This window comes from Cetorhinus maximus, chromosome 11 (genome assembly GCF_964194155.1).
Source record: "Cetorhinus maximus chromosome 11, sCetMax3.hap1.1, whole genome shotgun sequence".
In the NCBI taxonomy this organism is placed as follows: Eukaryota; Metazoa; Chordata; class Chondrichthyes; order Lamniformes; family Cetorhinidae; genus Cetorhinus; species Cetorhinus maximus.
The window spans coordinates 65420185-65440316 of NC_135889.1; the positions used below are offsets into that span (position 1 = coordinate 65420185).

A 20132-nucleotide genomic window follows, 5' to 3' on the forward strand; every position below is an offset into this window, starting at 1 on the left:
TCCCACAGTGTCTCATAAATGCCCAGTTTTGAGTTGCTAGATCTGTTCTGAATCTATCCAATTTAGCATGGTGGTAATGTCACACATGATGGAGGGTATCTTCAGTGTGAAGGCAGTGGACTCCAGTCACTCCAGTCAATAATGTCATGAACAGGTCTATCTGTGATATGTAGATTGGTGAGAACGAGTTAAAGTAGGTTTTTTTTCCTCTTTGCTCTCTCACCACATTCTGTAAGCCCAATCTATCAGATATCAGAGTCCTTCAATACTCAGCCAACTTGGTCAGTAGTGATGTTACCGAGCCACTTGTGGTGATGAGCATTAAAGTTCCCTGCCCAGAGTACGTTCTGCACCCTCGCTACCCTCAGTGGTTCTTCCAAGTGGTGTTCACCATGAAAGCATACTGATTCATCAGCTGAGGGAGGAGGGAAAGATGGTAACAAGGAGATTTGCTTGTCCTTGTTTGACCTGATGCTATGAGATGGGGTTTGGAGTCAATGTTAAGAGTCCCAGGGCTAATCCCCCTGACTGTATACCCTGTGGCACACCTCTGGTGGGTCTATCCTTGCAATGAAACCAGAGATACCCAGGGACGGTGTTGGGAGGAGCATGGGACATCGGTGAATATGTCAATGTCAGGCTGTTGCTTGACTACCCTGTGGGACACCTCTCCCAATTTTGACATAAGCCCCACTCAGATGTTAGTGAGGAGGACTTTGCAGGGTCACCTGGGCAGGATGTGCCTTTGTCGATATCAGGTGGTCCATCCAGGTTTATTTTTATTCAACTTTTCTATAGTGGTTTGATACAACTGAGTGGCTTGCTAGGTCATTTCAGAGATAAGTTAAGAGCCAACCAAATTGCTGTGGGTCTGGAGTCAATATAGGCCTTCCCTAAGGAGCACTAGTAGACCAGAGGATGTTTACCGCAAACCAGTTTTACCTGGTCACCATTACTGAAACTAGGATTAATTAATTAATTTAAATTCCACAGTGGTGAAATTTGAACTTGTGTCTCTGGAATATTGGGCTAGATTTTGCGGAGTGCTATGGTCCCCCGATCACCCAGCTAAAAAGTCGATAGTGAGCCTGCCCACCATACTGATGGCTGCCCCTTAGCAATTTAATGCTGGGAGCAGTGTTAATTGCTTTAAGGCGAGACTTCTTGCCCTTATCTTGGGAGGAAGTCCCACCTTAGACTGACCCACCTGGCCACTTTCCATCTGTTTTCATGCAGGAGAAGCTGACTCACTACAGCAGGGAGAGGTCTCAGACCGAAGGTGGAGTGGCCCACATTAGACCCCTCACTTTGAGGAGCTTGCCCATCGCGCTGACTGGTGAGGACATGGACCGTGCCTGCAGTGATGATGAGGTCGGCAGCAAATACCCATATGAGGATCATCCTCTGTCAATGCAATTGTGAGTGCTCTCTCTCCTGCTTTTGACTCTGCTGCTATGCACTAATTATCTCTACTTTGGCCCAGCAGTAGAAGGCAGGTTCGGCCGAGCTCCCCGACACTCTGAGGACTGCTGGGAATGAGGCATCTGTGAGGCCCAATTAGGGAGTGAGTCTCTGGATTCGACCTTCTAATTAATTGTGGAGAGTCAGCAGAAGACGGGGGAATGTCGCGCAGAGCTGTTGGAAGCCCTCAACAAAGCGGCACACGAGTCGGAGGAGTGCATCTACCTGCTCTCTGATGAAGTGGTGCCTACATGTGCGCGCATGGAGATCTCCATGGGAAGGATGGGAGACGCCATGGTGGCCCTGGTCCAGCAGAATGTGGAGATGTGCACATCGTGGTAGCCATGGGTATGTTCCTGCAGTGGCAACATGAGAAGGAAACGGGGCACCTCGAGATCTCTCCAGATGTTCCTTCCCCGCAAGGAGTCAGGCTGGGGCCCTTGGGCACCCAATGGGAGGAGGAGCGGAAGCTAGACACCCCTGGGTCATCCACTCAGGAACCTCAGAGGCTGTCCTCTCCCTCTGAATCCACTTTGCCTCTGCCTCCCTCAGCGCCGTCCTCTGTCACCGCAGAGGGAGCAGCTGGCCCACAGGAGGACAGTCACAGCAAGCCGGGGCCCTCAAGACCTTGGCTTTCCAGATGAAGCGTGCTGAAGTCATCAGAGACAACAGGGCTAGCCATCGCACAGGCTGTCTGTACTCCTCCTGCAAGTCTCGAGGCAACACCTAGAAGAAGTGTTAGACTAGAAAAATTCCTGATCAAAGTGGTTGCACGGGTGTCACTTTATAACCTGGGGGAGAATTTTCTCCCCGTTGGGGAGGGGTTGGTCGGGAGCAGGCACGCACGCAGCTGAACGCTACCTGCAATCAGCTGCACACTGCCATTTTATGTGGGTGGGCCAATCAAGGCCCGCCCTGCGTGACGCACACCCGGAAGCGCTGTGCGCTCCCTGTGCGGGCGGGGGGAGTAGGCTGAGTCGGGGCCTTCACTCTTTCATGCATGCGCGCGAAAGAGCGCAGAAATCTCCCTGAGGCACAGAGGTGCCTCAGGGAGATTAGTTTGATTTATAAAAATTTTAGTAAAGGGAAAAAAAATTTTTAAGACATATCCCCTCATGTGACAGTGTCACATGAGCTGGGACATGTCAATGAATTTTATTTAAAATTTTTATTAAACTTTAAAAACCTTCATGAAACCTCATCCCACCTGTGGCTGAGGTTTCATGATAAATGCAAAGGCCGCCTGGGCTCTTCGTCTGCCCAGCCAACCTTAAGGTTGGATGGGCAGCTCAATTAATCATTTTAATTGGACTTTAAATGGCCTTAATAGGCCTTTGACAGTTCGGCGGCCGCACAGCCAACTCCGGTGCGTGCCCGCCGACCTGAGGATTTGAATGACGCGCGGTGATGTTGGGCATGCATCCCGAAGTCTCCGTGTGTCACTTTTTCACATCCCGCTTACCGACCCAAAGATTCTGGCCCTGAAAATATATTCACTTTCATTGAATAATGTGTAATAATGTGCCTACTCCCCCCGCCCACACAGCTTCATTTACAGGCTTCGTGAGTCCTCCTCCTGCATTCCCCGCCCCCCCATTAGCAGTTTAGCTGCACATAGCTGTACCACGAGTGATTCTGAGGGAGAAGTGTGTGTGTGTGTGTGGGGCAGGGCCTTTTGGAGCCTCATGGAAGCATTCCCCCACACATGCGGAGCCTTCCTCAATCACACTCATCGCAATGTCCCGAACATTTTCAATGCTGCCTGCTGGGCTCGCTTTCAGTTGTCCATCTGAGCTGACCCGCATCTCTGCCCACCCACTGATCACTCTCCCATGCAGCACCTGTGCCCGTCCAACACGAGGCTCCGCTCACTTTCGATTTCGACAGCCATGGTAGTCATTAAGTTTCTTCCCAGCTCCTCCATCCTTTTCCCTCCCCTAGTCACCATGTTCTTTCCCCACTGTTGACACCCCCCTGGCATCACCTTCCATCTCCACACCGTCACCTACCAACCAGAATCCTTTTCTTTCCATGATGTCTAGGTAAACGTGAATGTTCCCTACCTTCCTGAGAATCCCACCCCCATCCACAGTGATCTCCCTGACCTCCTCCTTCTGACCCCCAGGGTCCGTGTCTGCCTCCAAGTCCCCACCAACCACCCTCACCGACCTTTCTACTTCTACTGTTGCACCTTCAGCCTCCCACCCTTCCGGCTCACTCTTCTCTGTCTCGTACTCACTATTCCCTCCTACCATGCCCACCCTCAGTTGGCTTCCCAGGAGGCAGTGATTAACTTCACAGACCCCTTCCTTGCATGATCACCTGAACACCACCCCCCACCTTTCTCCCTTCCCGCCCCCGGACTGGTTCCCCCCCTCCCCCACCAGACTCATTCCCCTCATTTCCCCCACAACCCCGGCTCGGCTTCCTTCCCCCCTGCCCGGCCTCCTTTCCCTCCACCCCATCCTGGGCTCCTTCCCTTTCCAGACTCCTTCCCTTACATTTTCCTCCCCCCTTCCACATGCCTCCCCAGTTGCCACATTCACCCCCATTACACTCTCCTCCTCCCTTGCAACCTCCCCCTCTCTCCCCCATTGACACTTTTGTTCCCACCCTCCCAACCTCACCCCCCCCGGTATACCGTCCTCTCCCAGTCAGATGTAGACTTTTCTCTCCCACACCCCCCGGTACACCTTCCTCTCCCACTCACAGTTGGACCTTCCTCTACCCCCCACCCAACCCGGCCAATCATCCGTAGCAGCCCAAGGCCAAGATTGTGGTGTCCCGAAGCAGACCCCAGACATCAACAGGGACCTCCTGCCTTCCATGAGCTGCTTCACGGCGGAGCCAAGTCTATGAGAATCCACCCAGCATACAATGCACATGTTCCTCCAGGATCCAGTAGCTGTAGGGCTCCAGCATCTTCTGCTCCTCGGACATCCGCGATGTGAGCAAGGCCCTAACGGTAATACCCAACTTCTGCACATCACGTTTGTCCAGATGTGTTCTGGGCCGGCAATGTTTTCCCGCTGACATGGGTGGTAAATTTGATGTGGGGGCATCATTCCTGCGAGCAGGGCTTAGAGTGAGAAGCTAAACTATTGAAACTAGGTTCCCGATGTTGGACGGTGGGAAAGGCGGCCCACTGACGGGCGGAGTGGAGGATCACAAACTGGTTTCACGACGGCCTAGAACAGATTTTGGCCTTCCCACCATATTGTCAGTCCCCCATGCCTGCCAAGGCGCCGCCTCCAATGAGGGCTGAAAATTCCGGCCCTTGTGAATGCCTGCCTCTTCTGAGCCTGGCAACAGCTTTGCTTTATAATTCTCAATTTAATTTACTCCAAATATTTTGTGATTGTAAATGCAGGAAACTCAGAGCTGCTGCAGCACTGGCCCATTATAATTTATTTAAACTAGCTCACATTAGGCTCAATGTGCAAGATGACAGAGTGTGCGGCAATTCAGGGAATTGATAATGAGGTAAAAAGCTGGTAGAACATAAGAATATAATAAAATTGGAGTAGGATATGGCCAAACAGCTCCTTAAGCCTGTCCTCCATTCAATAAGGTCATTGCTGAACTTCTAGGTCAACGCACTTTCCCTCCTATCCCCATATCCCTTGATTCCCTCAGTGTTCAGTATCTGCCAATCTCAGGTTTGAATATACTCAATGACTGAACATTTACAATCCTTTGAGGTAGAGATTTCCAAAGATTCACTACCTTCTCAATGAAGAAATTTCTCCTCATCTCAGTCCTGATTGGTTAACCCCCTATGACTGCCTCTCCAGGAAAGGGAAACAGCCTCTTCCCTCTAGGAGCTTTACATATTTCAGTTAGATCACCTCTCATTCTTATAAACTGCAGAGAATATAGGCCCATTCTCAGTGCACCGCTCCAGCACCTTCTATTTAAAGCAGGCTTGTCCAACTCAAACCAAACTTGTTGGACATTCAGCTGACTTATAGTTGAAGAATGCTGTAAAGCTGCTCATCCAATCATGGGCTGGCTTCTCTCTGCAGAGTCTATCAGCAGCAAATACAAAGAGAAGCCAGCCCGTGATTGGACGAACAGCAAAGAGTGGGAGGATAAGTTCCAGGGTCCAGAGTGCGAGGCAGCTGGAGTGGAACCCAGGTGAGCTTGAGCGGGTTGCAAGGCAGCTGTAGCAGGGCCCAGGCAGGCCGGAGCAGTGTGTGAGGCAGCCCAGGTGGGGTTTACTGGCGTCTGAGTAAATAAGTGACTGAAATCAGAGTGTGAGGAGATGGGGGGAGAGAGAGTGTGAATGAGGAAGTGGGCGGGGAGAGAGAATATGCATAAGGAAGTGGGCGGGGAGAGAGAGTGTGCATGAGGAGGTGGGTGGGGAGAGAAAGTGATTCACATTAATTCCTTGGCTACGATGGCCTGAGGATGTGAAAAGCAGTATAGTGTTTGTCTTCCCTGCTCGCAGCTTTACCTGGGATTTACAGCACAGAAACAGGCCATTTGGCCCACCCCATCTATGTTGGTGTTTATGCTCCACATTAGCCTCCTCCCAACCTTCTTGATCATATGATCAGGGTAACTTTCTTCCTCATGTGTTTATCAAGTTCCTTGAATGTATCTACACTAGAATCATAGAATGGTTACAGCACAGAAGGAAGCCATTCAACACATTGTCTCTATGTCAGTTCTCTGCAACAGCAACTCAGCTAGTCCCATTCCTTTGCCTTTTCCACGTAGCCCTGTAAAATCTTCTCTTCAGACAATTATCTATTTCCCTTTTGAAAACTGCAATTGAATCTGTCTCCGCCACACTCTCGGGCAGTGCATTCAGATCCAAACCACTTGTTGCATAAAGAAGTTTTTCCTCATGTCGCCTCTGGTCCTTTTGTTAATCACCTTCGGGTTCTCAGCCTTCTGCCAATGGGAACAGTTTCTCCACATTTATTCTGTCCAGACCCTTCATGATTTTGAACATGTCTAACAAACTTCCTCTCAACCTCCTCTTCTCCAAGGAGAACAGCCCCAGCTTCGCCAATCTGTCCACATAACTGAAGTAATCCTCGGAACCATTCTCATAAATCTTTTCTGCACCCTTTCTAAAACCTTCACGTCTTTCCCGTTGAGGCTGAACCAGTGTTTTGTGAAGCCTCATAACTTACTTGCTTTTGTACTCTATGCCCCTATTTATAAAATCCAGAATTTAGTATAATTTATTAACTGTTTCCCAACCTGCCCTGTCAACTTCAATGATTTATTCACATACACACCCAGGTCCCTCTGCTCCTGCATCCCCTTTAGAATTGTACACTTTATTTTATGTCACCTCTCCTCATTCTTCTGACCAAAATGTATCACTTCACACTTCCCTGCATTAAATTTCATCTGCCATGTGCCTGCCCATTCCATCAGCCTGCCCATATCCTCTTGAACTCTATCGCTATCCTTCACAGCTCACAATACTTCCAAGTCTTGCATCATCTGCAAATTTTGAAATTGTGCCCTGTACACCCAGGTGTAAATTATTAGTATAAATCAAGAGAAGCAGTGGCCCCTATTATGACACAGCCGATGGTAAATGCTGAGCTGTTCAAATCCCAGAGGGAAACTTGGAACAACTGTAATAACCAATTTTGCAATTTGTATGTTTCGAGATGCAGATTTTGAATTCAGTAATAATGAGACCAACGAGCCTCAAGAGGTTTTTATAAAACTAAATTAAACATTTATTAACATAAGAAAGATTGTAAGCACATACGTATGTCTACAAAGTTCCTACTATAATAACTACAAAAACCCCCTAATTAATCTGACTTCTAGTTACACCTCCATTGAAGCAACAGTAAAACACATAGGCCTGAATCTTCTGGTCAGCGTGTGGGGGCAAGCCCTGCTCACCAACACGTAAAATGACGTGCGGTGACGTTGGGCGTGCGTCCCGATGTCACCATGTGTCATTCCGATCTTCAGTTCAGCGGCCACACACCCGAGTCGACTGCGTGCCCGCCGAACTGTCAAAAGCCTATTAAGGCCATTTAACAACCAATTGAAAGAATTAACAGGGCTGTCTGTCCAACCTTAAGGTTGGCGGGCAGGCGAAGAGCCCAGGCAGCCTTCGCATTTATCATAAAACCTCATCCACTGGTGGGATGAGGTTTCATGAAGACTTTATAAATCAAATAAAATTTTTAATTAAAGTTCATTGACATGCCCCAGCTCATGTGACACTGTCTGAGGGGACATGCCTGAATAATTTTTTTCTATCATTTTTTGACGTTTTCTTATTAAAATAATCTCCCTGAGGCAGCTCTGTGCCTCAGGGAGATTTCTGTGCTCATTCGAGCGCATGCGCGAAAGAGCACAGGCCCCGACCCTCCCTCCTTCCCCGGCCGCACAGGGAGCTCTCAGCACTTCCAGGTGCACGTCATGCTGGGCGGGACTTAATTGGCCCGCCCACGTAAAATGGTGGTGTGCAGCCGATCACGGGTGGCGATCGGCTGCGCACCCGCCTGCTCCCGCCCAGCCTGCACGACGGGGAGAAAATTCTCCCCATAGATTTAAACAGACCCCTGGCAAAGCACACTCTGAACAGTGGCATTCAAAATGAGTTTCTTTCAGCTCTGGATCTTTGCAGACAGCGGCTTGAGGCTTACAGATTGGAGGCTTTATGATTTTAGAATCCCTCTCCTTTTTTACCAGCAGCCTTCTCTTCCTTCATACATATTTTCCTCTTTAAATGCAAATTTTCATTGTATTACTATGTCTTTTGAACTTTATCTCCTTCTAACAATAAGACCCTTTCATAATACCCACTTTATTAGTAACCCTTGGGAAAAATAAACAAACACACTGTTTCTGAGCTTCACCTGATTAGGTGTAGGATTTCATTCCCTCTCTTTGAATCCAAGCTACACTAGTTTGTTTAAAGAAAAAATGCAAATTTCCCCTATGTTTACCTAATTAACATTTCAAACCTATTTCTCTTCTATACATCAAAGCCTCTAAACTAGCTGGCTTTAATCCAATTAAGTCACACACAACACACATAGACACAGAGATAAAAACAAAAAGCTAAAAGCTACTGCGGATGCTGGAAATCCAAAACAAAACAAAAACAGAATTACCTGGAAAAACTCAGCAAGTCTGGCAGCATCGGCGGAGAAGAAATCAGTCAACGTTTCGAGCCTCCATGGCCCTTCGGCAGAACTGCAGCATAGTTTCAACAAGGGAGAAATATAAATTGGTTTAAGGTGGGTGGGGGGCGGGGGGGAAGAGACACATTGAGGGTGTGGTGTGAGCAGATAATCAAAATATGTCAGAGACAAAAGGGTCAAAGAGGTGTTGAAGGTGGTGGTCTTTGTCTGAGAAAAGTGCTAATTAAGAATGGAATACAGGATATTCAAAGTACAGCTCTAGTGGGGGTGGGGTGGAAAGACTAAAGGTTTTAGTTTTAGATTTAAAAATAATGGAAATAGGTGGGGAAAGAAGAATCTATATAAATTATTGAAAAAAAAGCGGGTGGGGGGGGGAAAGAAACGGGGTGGGGATGGGGGGAGGGGGAGTTTAAGATCTAAAGTTGTTGAATTCAATATTCAGCCCGGAGGGCTGTAAAGTGCCTAGTCGGAAGATGAGGTGCTGTTCCTCCAGTTTGCGTTGGGCTTCACTGGAACAATGCAGCAAGCCAAGTACAGACATGTTGGCAAGAGAACAGGGTGGAGTGTTAAAATGGCAAGCGACAGGGAGGTTTGGGTCTTTCTTGCGGACAGACCGCAGGTGTTCCGCAAAACGGTCGCCCAGTTTGCGTTTGGTCTCTCCAATGTAGAGGAGACCGCATTGGGAGCAACGAATGCAGTAGACTAAGTTAGGGGAAATGCAAGTGAAATGCTGCTTCACTTGAAAGGAGTGTTTGGGCCCTTGGACGGTGAGGAGAGAGGAAGTGAAGGGGCAGGTGTTGCATCTTCTGCGTGGGCATGGGGAGGTGCCATAAGTGGGGGTTGAGGAGTAGGGGGTGATGGAGGAGTGGACCAGGGTGTCCCGGAGGGAACGATCCCTACGGAATGCCGTCAAGGGGGGTGAAGGGAAGATGTGTTTGGTGGTGGCATCATGCTGGAGTTGGCGGAAATGGCGGAGGATGATCCTTTGAATGCGGAGGCTGGTGGGGTGATAAGTGAGGACAAGGGGGACCCTATCATGTTTCTGGGAAGGAGGAGAAGGCGTGAGGGAGGATGCGCGGGATATGGGCCGGACACGGTTGAGGGCCCTGTCAACGACCGTGGATGGAAAACCTCGGTTAAGGAAGAAGGAGGACATGTCAGAGGAGCTGTTTTTGAAGGTAGCGTCATCAGAACAGATGCGACGGAGGCGAAGGAACTGAGAGAATGGGATGGAGTCTTTACAGGAAGCGGGGTGTGAGGAGCTGTAGTCGAGGTAGCTGTGGGAGTCGGTAGGCTTGTAATGGATATTGGTGGACAGTCTATCATCAGAAATTGAGACAGAGAGGTCAAGGAAGGGAAGAGAAGTGTCAGAGATGGACCATGTGAAGATGATGGAGGGGTGGAGATTGGAAGCAAAATTAATAAATTTTTCCAGGTCCCGACGAGAGCATGAAGCAGCACCGAAGTAATCATCGATGTACCGGAGAAAGAGTTGTGGGAGGGGGCCGGAGTAGGACTGGAACAAGGAATGTTCCACATACCCCATAAAGAGACAGGCATAGCTGGGGCCCATGCGGGTACCCATAGCCACACCTTTTATTTGGAGGAAGTGAGAGGAGTTAAAGGAGAAATTGTTCAGTGTGAGAACAAGTTCAGCCAGACGGAGGAGAGTAGTGGTGGATGGGGATTGTTGGGGCCTCTGTTCAAGGAAGAAGCTAAGGGCCCTCAGACCATCCTGGTGGGGGATGGAGGTGTAGAGGGATTGGACATCCATGGTGAAGAGGAAGCGGTTGGGGCCAGGGAACTGGAAATTGTTGATGTGACGTAAGGTGTCAGAGGAATCACGGATGTAGGTGGGAAGGGACTGGACAAGGGGGGAGAGAAGGGAGTCAAGATAACGAGAAATGAGTTCCGTGGGGCAGGAACAGGCTGACACGATCGGTCTGCCAGGACAGTTCTGTTTGTGGATTTTGGGTAGGAGGTAGAAGCGGGCCGTCCGAGGTTGGGCGACTATCAAGTTGGAAGCTGTGGAAGGAAGATCTCCAGAGGAGATGAGGTCAGTGACAGTCCTGGAAACAATGGCTTGATGTTCTGTGGTGGGGTCATGGTCCAGGGAGATGTAGGAGGAAACGTCTGCGAGTTGACGCTCAGCCTCCGCGAGGTAGAGGTCAATGCGCCAGACAACAACAGTACCACCCTTGTCAGCGGGTTTGATGACAATGTTGGGGTTGGACCTGAGAGAACGGAGTGCAGTGAGTTCAGAGAGAGACAGATTAGAATGGGTGAGAGGAGCAGAGAAATTGAGACGGCTAATGTCACGCCGACAGTTCTCAATGAAAAGATCAAGAGAAGGTAAGAATCCAGAGGGAGGGGTCCAAGTGGAGGGAGAATATTGGAGGTGGGTAAAAGGATCCGTTGAACGGGGAGAGGACTCCTGCCCAAAGAAGTGACACAGACACCACTAAACTCTATTTTAAAATAATTTTCAATAACATTATAGACATATCTCCTTGACAGCCCTTCTATATACCATCCCCCATTTGAAGTAAGTAAAGTTTTCTGTAATATATGTTTTTAGTAGGCTTCAATTGAACAATTAAACAGTTACATAACAAAATTTTAGCTATGCAAAAGACTAATGATTCTAAATACCACATGGTTCAAAATAAAATGGCTACCGGCATTAATATTTTTCACTTAAAACTGACTTTTGGGGGCTCAAATGATCCATACATAAGAATATAATGTAATAATAGATTTAGAAATGATATGGCCAGCATATTTTCTTAGAGCTCCTGTATGTCAACAGTTGCTACCACACCACTGCTCATCTATATACCATCAATCTCAATTGCTTCTCACAGGACAACTCTCTCATCCTTGAAATCACACCTAGCAGAAACGGTTTCTACATACTTTGCTTCCAAAAAGATTGCTTGCTGCAATTATGTGCTGAAATTACACCAAAAGCAGTATGGAATTCTCTCCATAGTCATTTTGATCTCGACTAGAGTGGTTTACAAATTTTCTACGTGGGGATTTGTGAGACATGTTCCCATACACTCCATGTCTTAACTTCCATAAAGACCATATCAACTACCCAATGAAAAACAGTGTTATCATTGCAGAGAGCATTTGTATTTATAAAAAATATATATAATGTTAGAGTATATATATATATATCTACTTACCTATTATATTCACTATATATTAAAAATGATACATTCTGACGAATGGAAGTGTCAACGTTATTTTCAAGACCAGATAAGTAGGTATTTATTTCTTCTAATTTCTGCCTGCCAGCACTTTCCGATGCTAGTCAGAGGTTACAGCCCAATGTATCCTGCAACTCACTGTGAACAATATCAAGGGAGATCTGCTAAATCATCAGTTTATATATATATATATAGAGAGAGAGAGACAATCGACAAAGTGTGATGGTCAAAGTACATCAACCACAGTGTGACTGTTAAATAAAAAATCTGATAGAAACCATTTATAGAATTGAGTGTTACATAAAAAAAGCAACATTTTAGTGCACTTCTAGATCTCTTGTAACATTGGACATGCTGAACCAGAGAATTTGCAGGTTTATAACAATGAAGGCGCTTACATCAGGTAGAGAATTATATTAGGTTCACTAATTTACTGCTGAGACTTGTAGATCTTTTTTAACTTTATACTTAAGTATTTCAAAACTATTTGTGAGATATTTGTGTTATTTTTCCTTCCTGTCTGCATTACTTTACACTTGACTACAATAAATTTCATCTACCGTTGCTCTTCCCACATATGTATTTTGACAAACTATTTTAAAAATTTCTTAACTACCTCCTTCCACTCTATTGCCCTTCCTAGATTGTCAGCAAAACTGACGAATTCACTTTGAGTTTATGAATTCTAATCATTAATATAAATTGATATAACCAGTAATGATCCCCAGTAAGGCACCCCACACAATAAACCTCTAACAAGTATTGGTTGTTTCCTACCCTTCAGCTACTTTCTTGTCCATTCCCAAGCTTTATTCACAACCCCCACAGCTTTGTGTTTAACTAATCCCTTTCCTGTGGAATTTTGTCAAATGTCTCTTGGAAACTAAATACAAACCTATCACTTCCTCAAAGTCAAAGTGTTTTTTTCCTTTCTGAACCCATGCTAACTGCTGTTTGCAGCATCATTGTTGTGTAGATAATGATTGAATTTACTCCTGATAATTCAATTATTTTTTGAGAAATGAAGTAATGTTAATAGGTTTATAATGTCATTGTATGCTTTAAAACATTTTTGAATACTTCTTGCTACTGCTCACCTCATTAGCACCTCAAAATTATTTGGAAAATCTAAAATGTGTTGGTTGGTATAATTGAAAGGGCCAGTAATTAAATGGAACAGTTATGTTTCCGTTAATAGCAGCTGTCATTAGATTGCTTCACAAAAATGTAATGCTTTTATTTTGTTTTTGTTTTCATAGTTCTTGAAGGCAATAATGGATCGAGACTACAAGTTGTCAAATAAGCTTTGTCAAATGAGTAAGTATAAAAATTGCTCTGACAGGATTTCCGTTTGTCTCTTTCACCCTGTTCACCTTCATTGCTTAAGTTATGTTTAAGTGTATTTAAAAAAATATATTCACATCAATTTAAAACAAAAGGCAGCATGTTGCATGAATCAAAATACGTATTGAAGTCAGATTTTGTAGAATCCACAACTGATGTAATGGCCGAAATTTTAACTCCCAGCCCCCCTCCCCCAGGTGAGGGGAGTGATAAAATAGGATGCCATGGCAGTAGTGCAGTGGCCGCCACCTACCCACCCTCATTGGCTACAATTTTACAAATGATGGGGGAGGCATCAGGTGGCCCACTCGCCCATGGGCCAATTGAGGCCCTTAGGTGGTCAATTAATGACCACTTAAAGGATTCCTCTAGCTGCCACTGGGATTTTAACTGCAGCGGGGAAAGCTGGCACGAAGTGTCCAGCCAGCCAAGTGAAACTTGGCAGACTGGTGGCCAAGCAAGGGGTGGAGTGCCTCCTTTTTGGGCCTTCATGCCAATCAGAGGCCCCCCTCCCCATCAAGGTAATGATCAGCCCCCGCCCCCTCCCCTACCCTCAGCATTTCCCCTCCCTACCAGCCTAGTCCACCCCATTCCCCCATCCGCTTCACCCGGGTGAGGCAGCCTGTTCCTGGCAGGACCCCAGACTCATCCTTCATTCCAACTCCATCATAGCACACCTTCCTCAGGGACTGTTGTATTCCCAGCAAGTCACCACTCCTGAAGGCGCTGCTGGGAGAAGAAAGCTACCAGCCGTTTGATTGACTGGCATCTTTCTGAGGCAGGACCTCTTCCCCAATGGGGATAGGGGGCTCGCCTCAAGCCAGTTAATGGCTCGAAGGCTGTTAAATGGCTGAGGGGCGAGCCGGCCAACTAGGGAGCAGGCTCACCCTTGAGGGCTGACACCAAGCCTTCAATGTAAAATTCAGCTCAATGGGGGCCAGTTTTCTTTTCTCAGGCTTATTAGCCAAGATGGTCTTCATTTGTCTTGAAAATAGCAAGTTATTTCCTCTTTAAAATCAGAGCCCAAATGGGTAGGATAGGTGCTCCGTAATCCTGTTGTATCTTGATTCGCAGATGTTGGTGGTTATCGCACTTTAAGCTTAGAAAGATCAGAATTCTTTGTCTTTAATATTGCCATGCTGCCTTGTACACCAGAAGGATTGAACTGGTTCTGTTGTACATCACATCAGCCATGAAATGTGGCCCCCCCCAGAACACTTACACATAAAAATTAGTTCCTAGCTAATTAGTTCATAGCTCTTTACAGATATTTACAGATAATACAACAATATAACATCCCTCTTTCTTTAAAAAGTAATGCCCCTATCAATGTAGCTATTCCAGTCATTAACCTTCATAAACAAAAGAGCATTATCAATCGACTTTTGGGAATAAACTGAACCCCTTAGGGTGGAATCGCCCCAAATTTGCACTAAGTGCGGTAGCGGGCAGGTAAAATGTTGCTTTACCCGCCAGCCGTAATGGCGGGTTTTCACGCTGCATCATCCCAAACCTGCCACGTTATTTATGCATTCCCGGGAAACACACTGTTTCCATGGCGGGCGGGCTCTCATTCGCCAGCCCGCCATCACCTCGCCGCTTCATCACACCAGGCACCGTATTTTAAATCCGGCCTTGTGCACACATCTCAGTGCTTCCAGCCCATGACTGCTGCGGAGAAGATGTCCACAAAAGGCAAAAAGATTGCAGATCCCAGATTCAGCGACATATCACTGGAACGCCTTTTGAATGCTGTGGAGGCCCGCCGAGATGTCCTCTACCTCCGCTCTGGCTGCAGGATGGGCAGTGGCATGACCAACCAGGCTTGGGAGACGGTGGCAGCAGTGGTCAGCAACAATGCCCTTCAAAAGAGGACAGCCACCCAGTGCCGCAAGAGGATGAATAATCTCCTCTGTTCCGCCAGGGTAAGTCACTCTGCTCATCATTCTCAACTTGCACACTCTCAAACTCATCACACATCCACAGAGCCCTCACTCACTGCCAGTTAAAGGGACATTATCATTCACTCTCTCACACACACTTTCATTGTCCTCATTCCATTCATGGGATCACTTATTAATCACACATGCTAGGCATACTTATGATCTGGCCTGGCAGGTGCCCTGCCTACACTTTCTCCATCTCTATTCATACAGGACAAGGGAGAGGTCGTAGACAGATGGAGGAATGCCTGAAATCAAGGTCCTCACAGACTTTGAAAACAGCCATCCAGCTGGCCGGCGACAATCTGGACTGGTCCTGGCTGACGGTGAGATTGGTGGTGCTCTACCAAGTGAGGGTCCAGCACTGCAACATCAATCAGACAACCATGCTGTGAGTGATGTCTCCTGTCTCATAGGCCACTGCCATGCACTATCTATCTCCCCTTGCTTCCACAAGCACACCTGGGCAACAGCGGATGGAGTCCATGACGCAGGGCCTCCAATCAAGCCCCAAAGAAACCTCTGAAGAGGAATCTGAAGGTACCCTCCTTGAAATTCCAGTGCTCACGCACACCCTCCACCAGCGCAGAGACAAATAGCTCGGTGGACCCTAGCTTTAGAAGAGCCTTGGGACCACAATCTGGTGAGCACATCACACTTTCAGATCCACAGCAAGCGGCAGCAGGGACTTCTCTGGTGTCCGGCACTTGGAGAACTGCTGGAGGCCAGAAATTTGCTGAGTCTGATTCAGATGACAAGCCTCTGGACTCGGTCATGCCACAGTTGCTGGAGTTGCAAAGACAAGCTCGGGAAAATCAGGAAGGGATGCCTGCTGCACTTCTCAGATTGCAAGGCACGATGGAGGAGTCCGTCTGTCTTCAGGCTGAGGTGATAGCGCCGGCATGCCAACACACCAAGGTCAACACTGGTAGGATGGTGGCTGCCATGGAGACCTTGGTCCAGGACATTGGTCCTGCACTGCTGCACGGCCTCAATTCCGTCGCTGATCCCATAGTTGGCCTCCAACATTGTACATGAGAAGGGTGTGGGGCAGCTCGATCTCACTCCAGCTACCCCTTCACCTCAAGGAGTCAGCCTGGGGCCCTCAGACACCCATAGGGAGGAAGATCAGCAGGTGCACACCCTGGAGCCATCCATCCACGTGACTCCGGGAGTGTCCGGCCCATTCAAATCCCCTCTTCCTGTGACCCCAGCAGCTGCAGTTCCACAGGCAGAGGAGAGTGCCACTGCCACACAGCAGTACCCCGAAAGAAGGCTGGGCTCTCCAGGTCTTGAACCTTCAAAGGACGTCCGCCAAGGTCGTCACAGACAGGGTGTTGCAGTCAGCAGGCTGCCCCTACCTCCACTATGGATGTCTGGGGAGCACCAAGGCAGGGTTAGGAAAGTTGAGAAGAATTAATTGCATAGCCTGGGCACGGGTGTTAATCACTTGTACATACTGTTCACTATTGTCAACAAACTCTCAAGAATGCCTCCCTGTCTATAGCTCCTTGTTCTGATGAGCAATGTCCTTGTCACTCAGACTTAGTTCCTGCACAGGATAAAGGCAGGTGCCTCAGTCCAGGGCCCCTTCCCTGTGCTTTGTGTGGCCTTCAGACCAAAGTGATGGTCCGGCCTCACTCCCTGGAAACATTACTGACGCCCGCACCTTGACGGTGCTTGTCATTGCTGCCAGAATGTCGTGGGCAGGCACCACAGAGTTCCGTCATTCTCTCTGTGTACTCTCAGCACCTTTAAGGTGGGGCTGGCCTCCATCTCTTCAGCATCTGTGATCTGTGGCACTGTGCTCCTGAAGGGCTCAGGTGCTAAAGGCGGTCAAAGGATCAGATGCTTCTAAAGTTTCTTGGCTGCGTCCCTATGATGTGACCCTGATCATAGAGCGCAAGTGAGCTGCCCTTGGCCAGATAGGAGTCAGATATTCTCAGAGGCTATGTAAAGATCTATGGAGTGTCCTCACTGCATGTCGTCATCACCCACCTGTAATTGAGTGACTATTAAGGCCTCCACTGCATCCCCATGACAGGAGCGTTCTCACAGAGGGTATGTGCGCTGCCATAAGCCAGATTGGGGTTAAAAGTTCACAGATGCAATGTGAGGATCTCTGGGGTCACCTCAGTGCATGTCATCATCATCCTCCACAAATCTAGCAGCTATGAGGGCCTCCCGAAGACGCCTGCCTCGTCTAGTCAGTGCAAGGACCTCATGCCCGCAATAGTCACCTTCAAGGACCTCCTCACCCTCATCCCGTCAGTGTCCTCCTCATTGGAGGAGACCTCCAGCTCCTCCATCTCCTCCTCAGCCAGCTCGTCTCCCCGTTGCAGCGCTAGATTGTAAAGGGCGCAGCAGGCGACAACGATGCGTGACACTCTTTTGTGGACTATATTGCAGGGCTCCACCAGACCAGCCCAGGCACCTGAACCTCATCTTCAGCATCCAGATGGTCTGTTCCACCAAGTTGCAGCATCAGCCTCATTATACCGTTGCTCCGCTGCGGTCTGAGGCTGCCGCATGGGTGTCATCAGCCACAGCCTCTGCGGGTAGCCCTTGTCCCCGAGGAGCCATCCCTGCGGATCCTGGAAGACTTCAGGGATCTGTGACTGACTGAGGATGTAGGAGTCATTCACACTCCCTGGGAACCATGCCCAAACCTGCAGGATGCGTTTCTGGTGGTCGCACACCAGCTGAACATTCAGCGAGTAGAACCCCTTGTGGTTGATGTAGTTCACCGCGTTTTGCAATGGAGATCTGAGCGCCACATGAGTGCAGTCGATAGCAACCTGCACTTGTGGGAAACCCAAGATCTGGGCCAATCCAATTGCTCTTGTATCCTGGCTCTCCTGGTCCCGTGTGAAATGCACAAAGTTGTGTGCCCTCGCAAAGATGGCATCTGTGACCTCATGGATGCATTTGTGGGTGGAGGTTTGTGAAATCCCACAGAGGTCACTTGTGGAGCCCTGAAAGGAGCCACTGGCATAGAAATTGAGCGTCACTGGCAGTGCATGTCCTCCATGTCTCTGTGGCGCCAAATCCTGCAGTAGCTGGCAGATGTGACCGACCAGTTCCCTAGACATGCGCAGTTCTCAGCAACACTGGTTCTCCATCATCTGCAGGAATGAAAGGCGGCTTTTGACCAGCGACAGCTCACTGTGACTTCTTGGCAGGATGTGTGGGAGCCCCAGCCGCCTCTTCTTCCTGAGGTTGCTGCTTCTGTCTCTGCGCAGTCAGGAGCCTCAGGCGCTCTCTCTTCTGTCTCTTCGCTCTCTGTAGGCCATGAGGCATACAGCTAGTTCACCAGGCTCCATGATCCTCATGTAACCCTCCTGCAGTATGAAAGAGGGAGATATGTGGTTAGCATGAGTGTACCAGGAACCTGTCCTGGTTAATTCTGAAGGCCCCTTAACGCTTCCAAGAGAGTGCTGGCCACCACTTGGATGGCCAGAGATTAGTGCATTTGCATGGCTGCCCGAAACCCCACCCACCTCCATCCTACTCCATCCGACCGATTGGTGGGGGCTTTGCCCATTGGACTGCATGTTGTGCTCACAGCTCAGGCGCAGGCATTCTCCTAACCCACGCTGCAAGGCTGCACTGTTAGCTTGAATCGTAGGGGTAACTGGTCCAAACCGGGATGATGATATTGCAAGGGGCTGAGCACCTCCAGCAATCACTGCTCTATGGCCAGCTTTAGCGAGGAGATTGTACAGTCATCCAACTGCTGTGCAGTCCACTGAAATGCTCATGACTTTGCAGTCTGTGCTGGGGGCGTGAAAAGCTTTGGAACACTTGGTGGCACTTTGTTGCCCCTGCATTGCTGGAGTGGGCAGATAAGCTAGAAGCCCGACTCCAATCATATCAATGTGGCTGCATCTGAAGTGTCTCAGCTACAGAGGAATGGTCACTTTATACAGACTTCCCTAATGCGTGGCCGCTTCCCTCGCCCATCCTACCCCCCCACCCCTATTGCTTGTGTGCTATATTCAACGGCAGGGCTGCCCTTGCCCCCCCCCCGACAAATTGCCTCAACCAGAAGACGGCACTTAGAAACCCCACCCCCACCAGTTACCTCAAAGGCAGGGCAACCCTTGACCCCCCGACCCCACCCCAACAAGTTGCCTCAATGGCAGGCAGCCCTTGTGTTCCCCCTCCTCCACAAGTCTCCTCAACCGCAATGCAGCCCTAGGCCCCCCCACCCCCCACAAGTGGCCTCAATGGCATGGGTGCCCTTGTCCTCCCCGCACAAGTTGCCTCAAAGGCAGGGCTGCCCTTGACCCCCCCAACAGTCTTCAAGCTCGAAGTCTGACAGGTGACCCTGGCGAGTTCTGCACAATGTTACTGTGTACTCACGTCCGAGTTCTCCTCAAAGTGCAGCCTGCCAAGTGCACGCCTTTTATGTGCTGTTATGAAACATGAGGGGACGATTCTGACAGGTTGGCCTAATAATGATATGCAGATTGATTACAATGAGGTTCTCGACATCTGATGGCAGGAAACGAGTGGATGATCACGAACTGCTTTCATGCCGTCATAAAACCGATCATGCCATATTATCCACTCACGCCACCGAACACACCCGACACCGGTGGGCATGGAAAGTCCCGGCCTTAGAGTCTTTTATAGTATGTATTCTTTTCTAAAAATATTGTTCACGGTATCACTTAGGTAGTAAGATGTTGTGCCTCCATCTTGTAGATTTGGCATCCGTTGCTCTTGGTGGTGAGTTGAATGCTGCACAAGCAATGTTGCACATCTTGTCTCTGATATTGCAGGAGTCATGCTTGCTGTTCCTAATGATGTGTCATTTTCTGATGATGTTGTTAATGTTGTTACACTGGCTATTGATGTTTGCGGTGTTGCTGATAGTCTTTTCTGCACTTCCAGTTCTGATGTCGAATATGGACTCTGTTTCTCCTCATTTGTTTTGACTTGGCTAAAAGAAGGGCAGGATTGGCAGCTCAACATTCCTGGTTATAGGGTATTCAGACGAGATAGAGAGGGGGATAGAAGAGAGGGGG

At 48.5% G+C, this 20132-nt stretch overlaps 1 protein-coding gene across 2 annotated transcripts in view; it reads left to right on the forward strand.

Annotated features, from left to right (window-relative positions):
• Positions 1-20132, forward strand: part of erich2 (glutamate-rich 2) — a 199266-nt gene that overhangs the window by 136977 nt on the left and 42157 nt on the right. For both annotated transcript variants that reach the window (XM_078551372.1, XM_078551373.1), the window contains one exon: positions 13072-13129. In XM_078551372.1, the coding sequence (XP_078407498.1) occupies positions 13072-13129 (58 nt within the window). The remainder of the gene's footprint in view (positions 1-13071; positions 13130-20132) is intronic.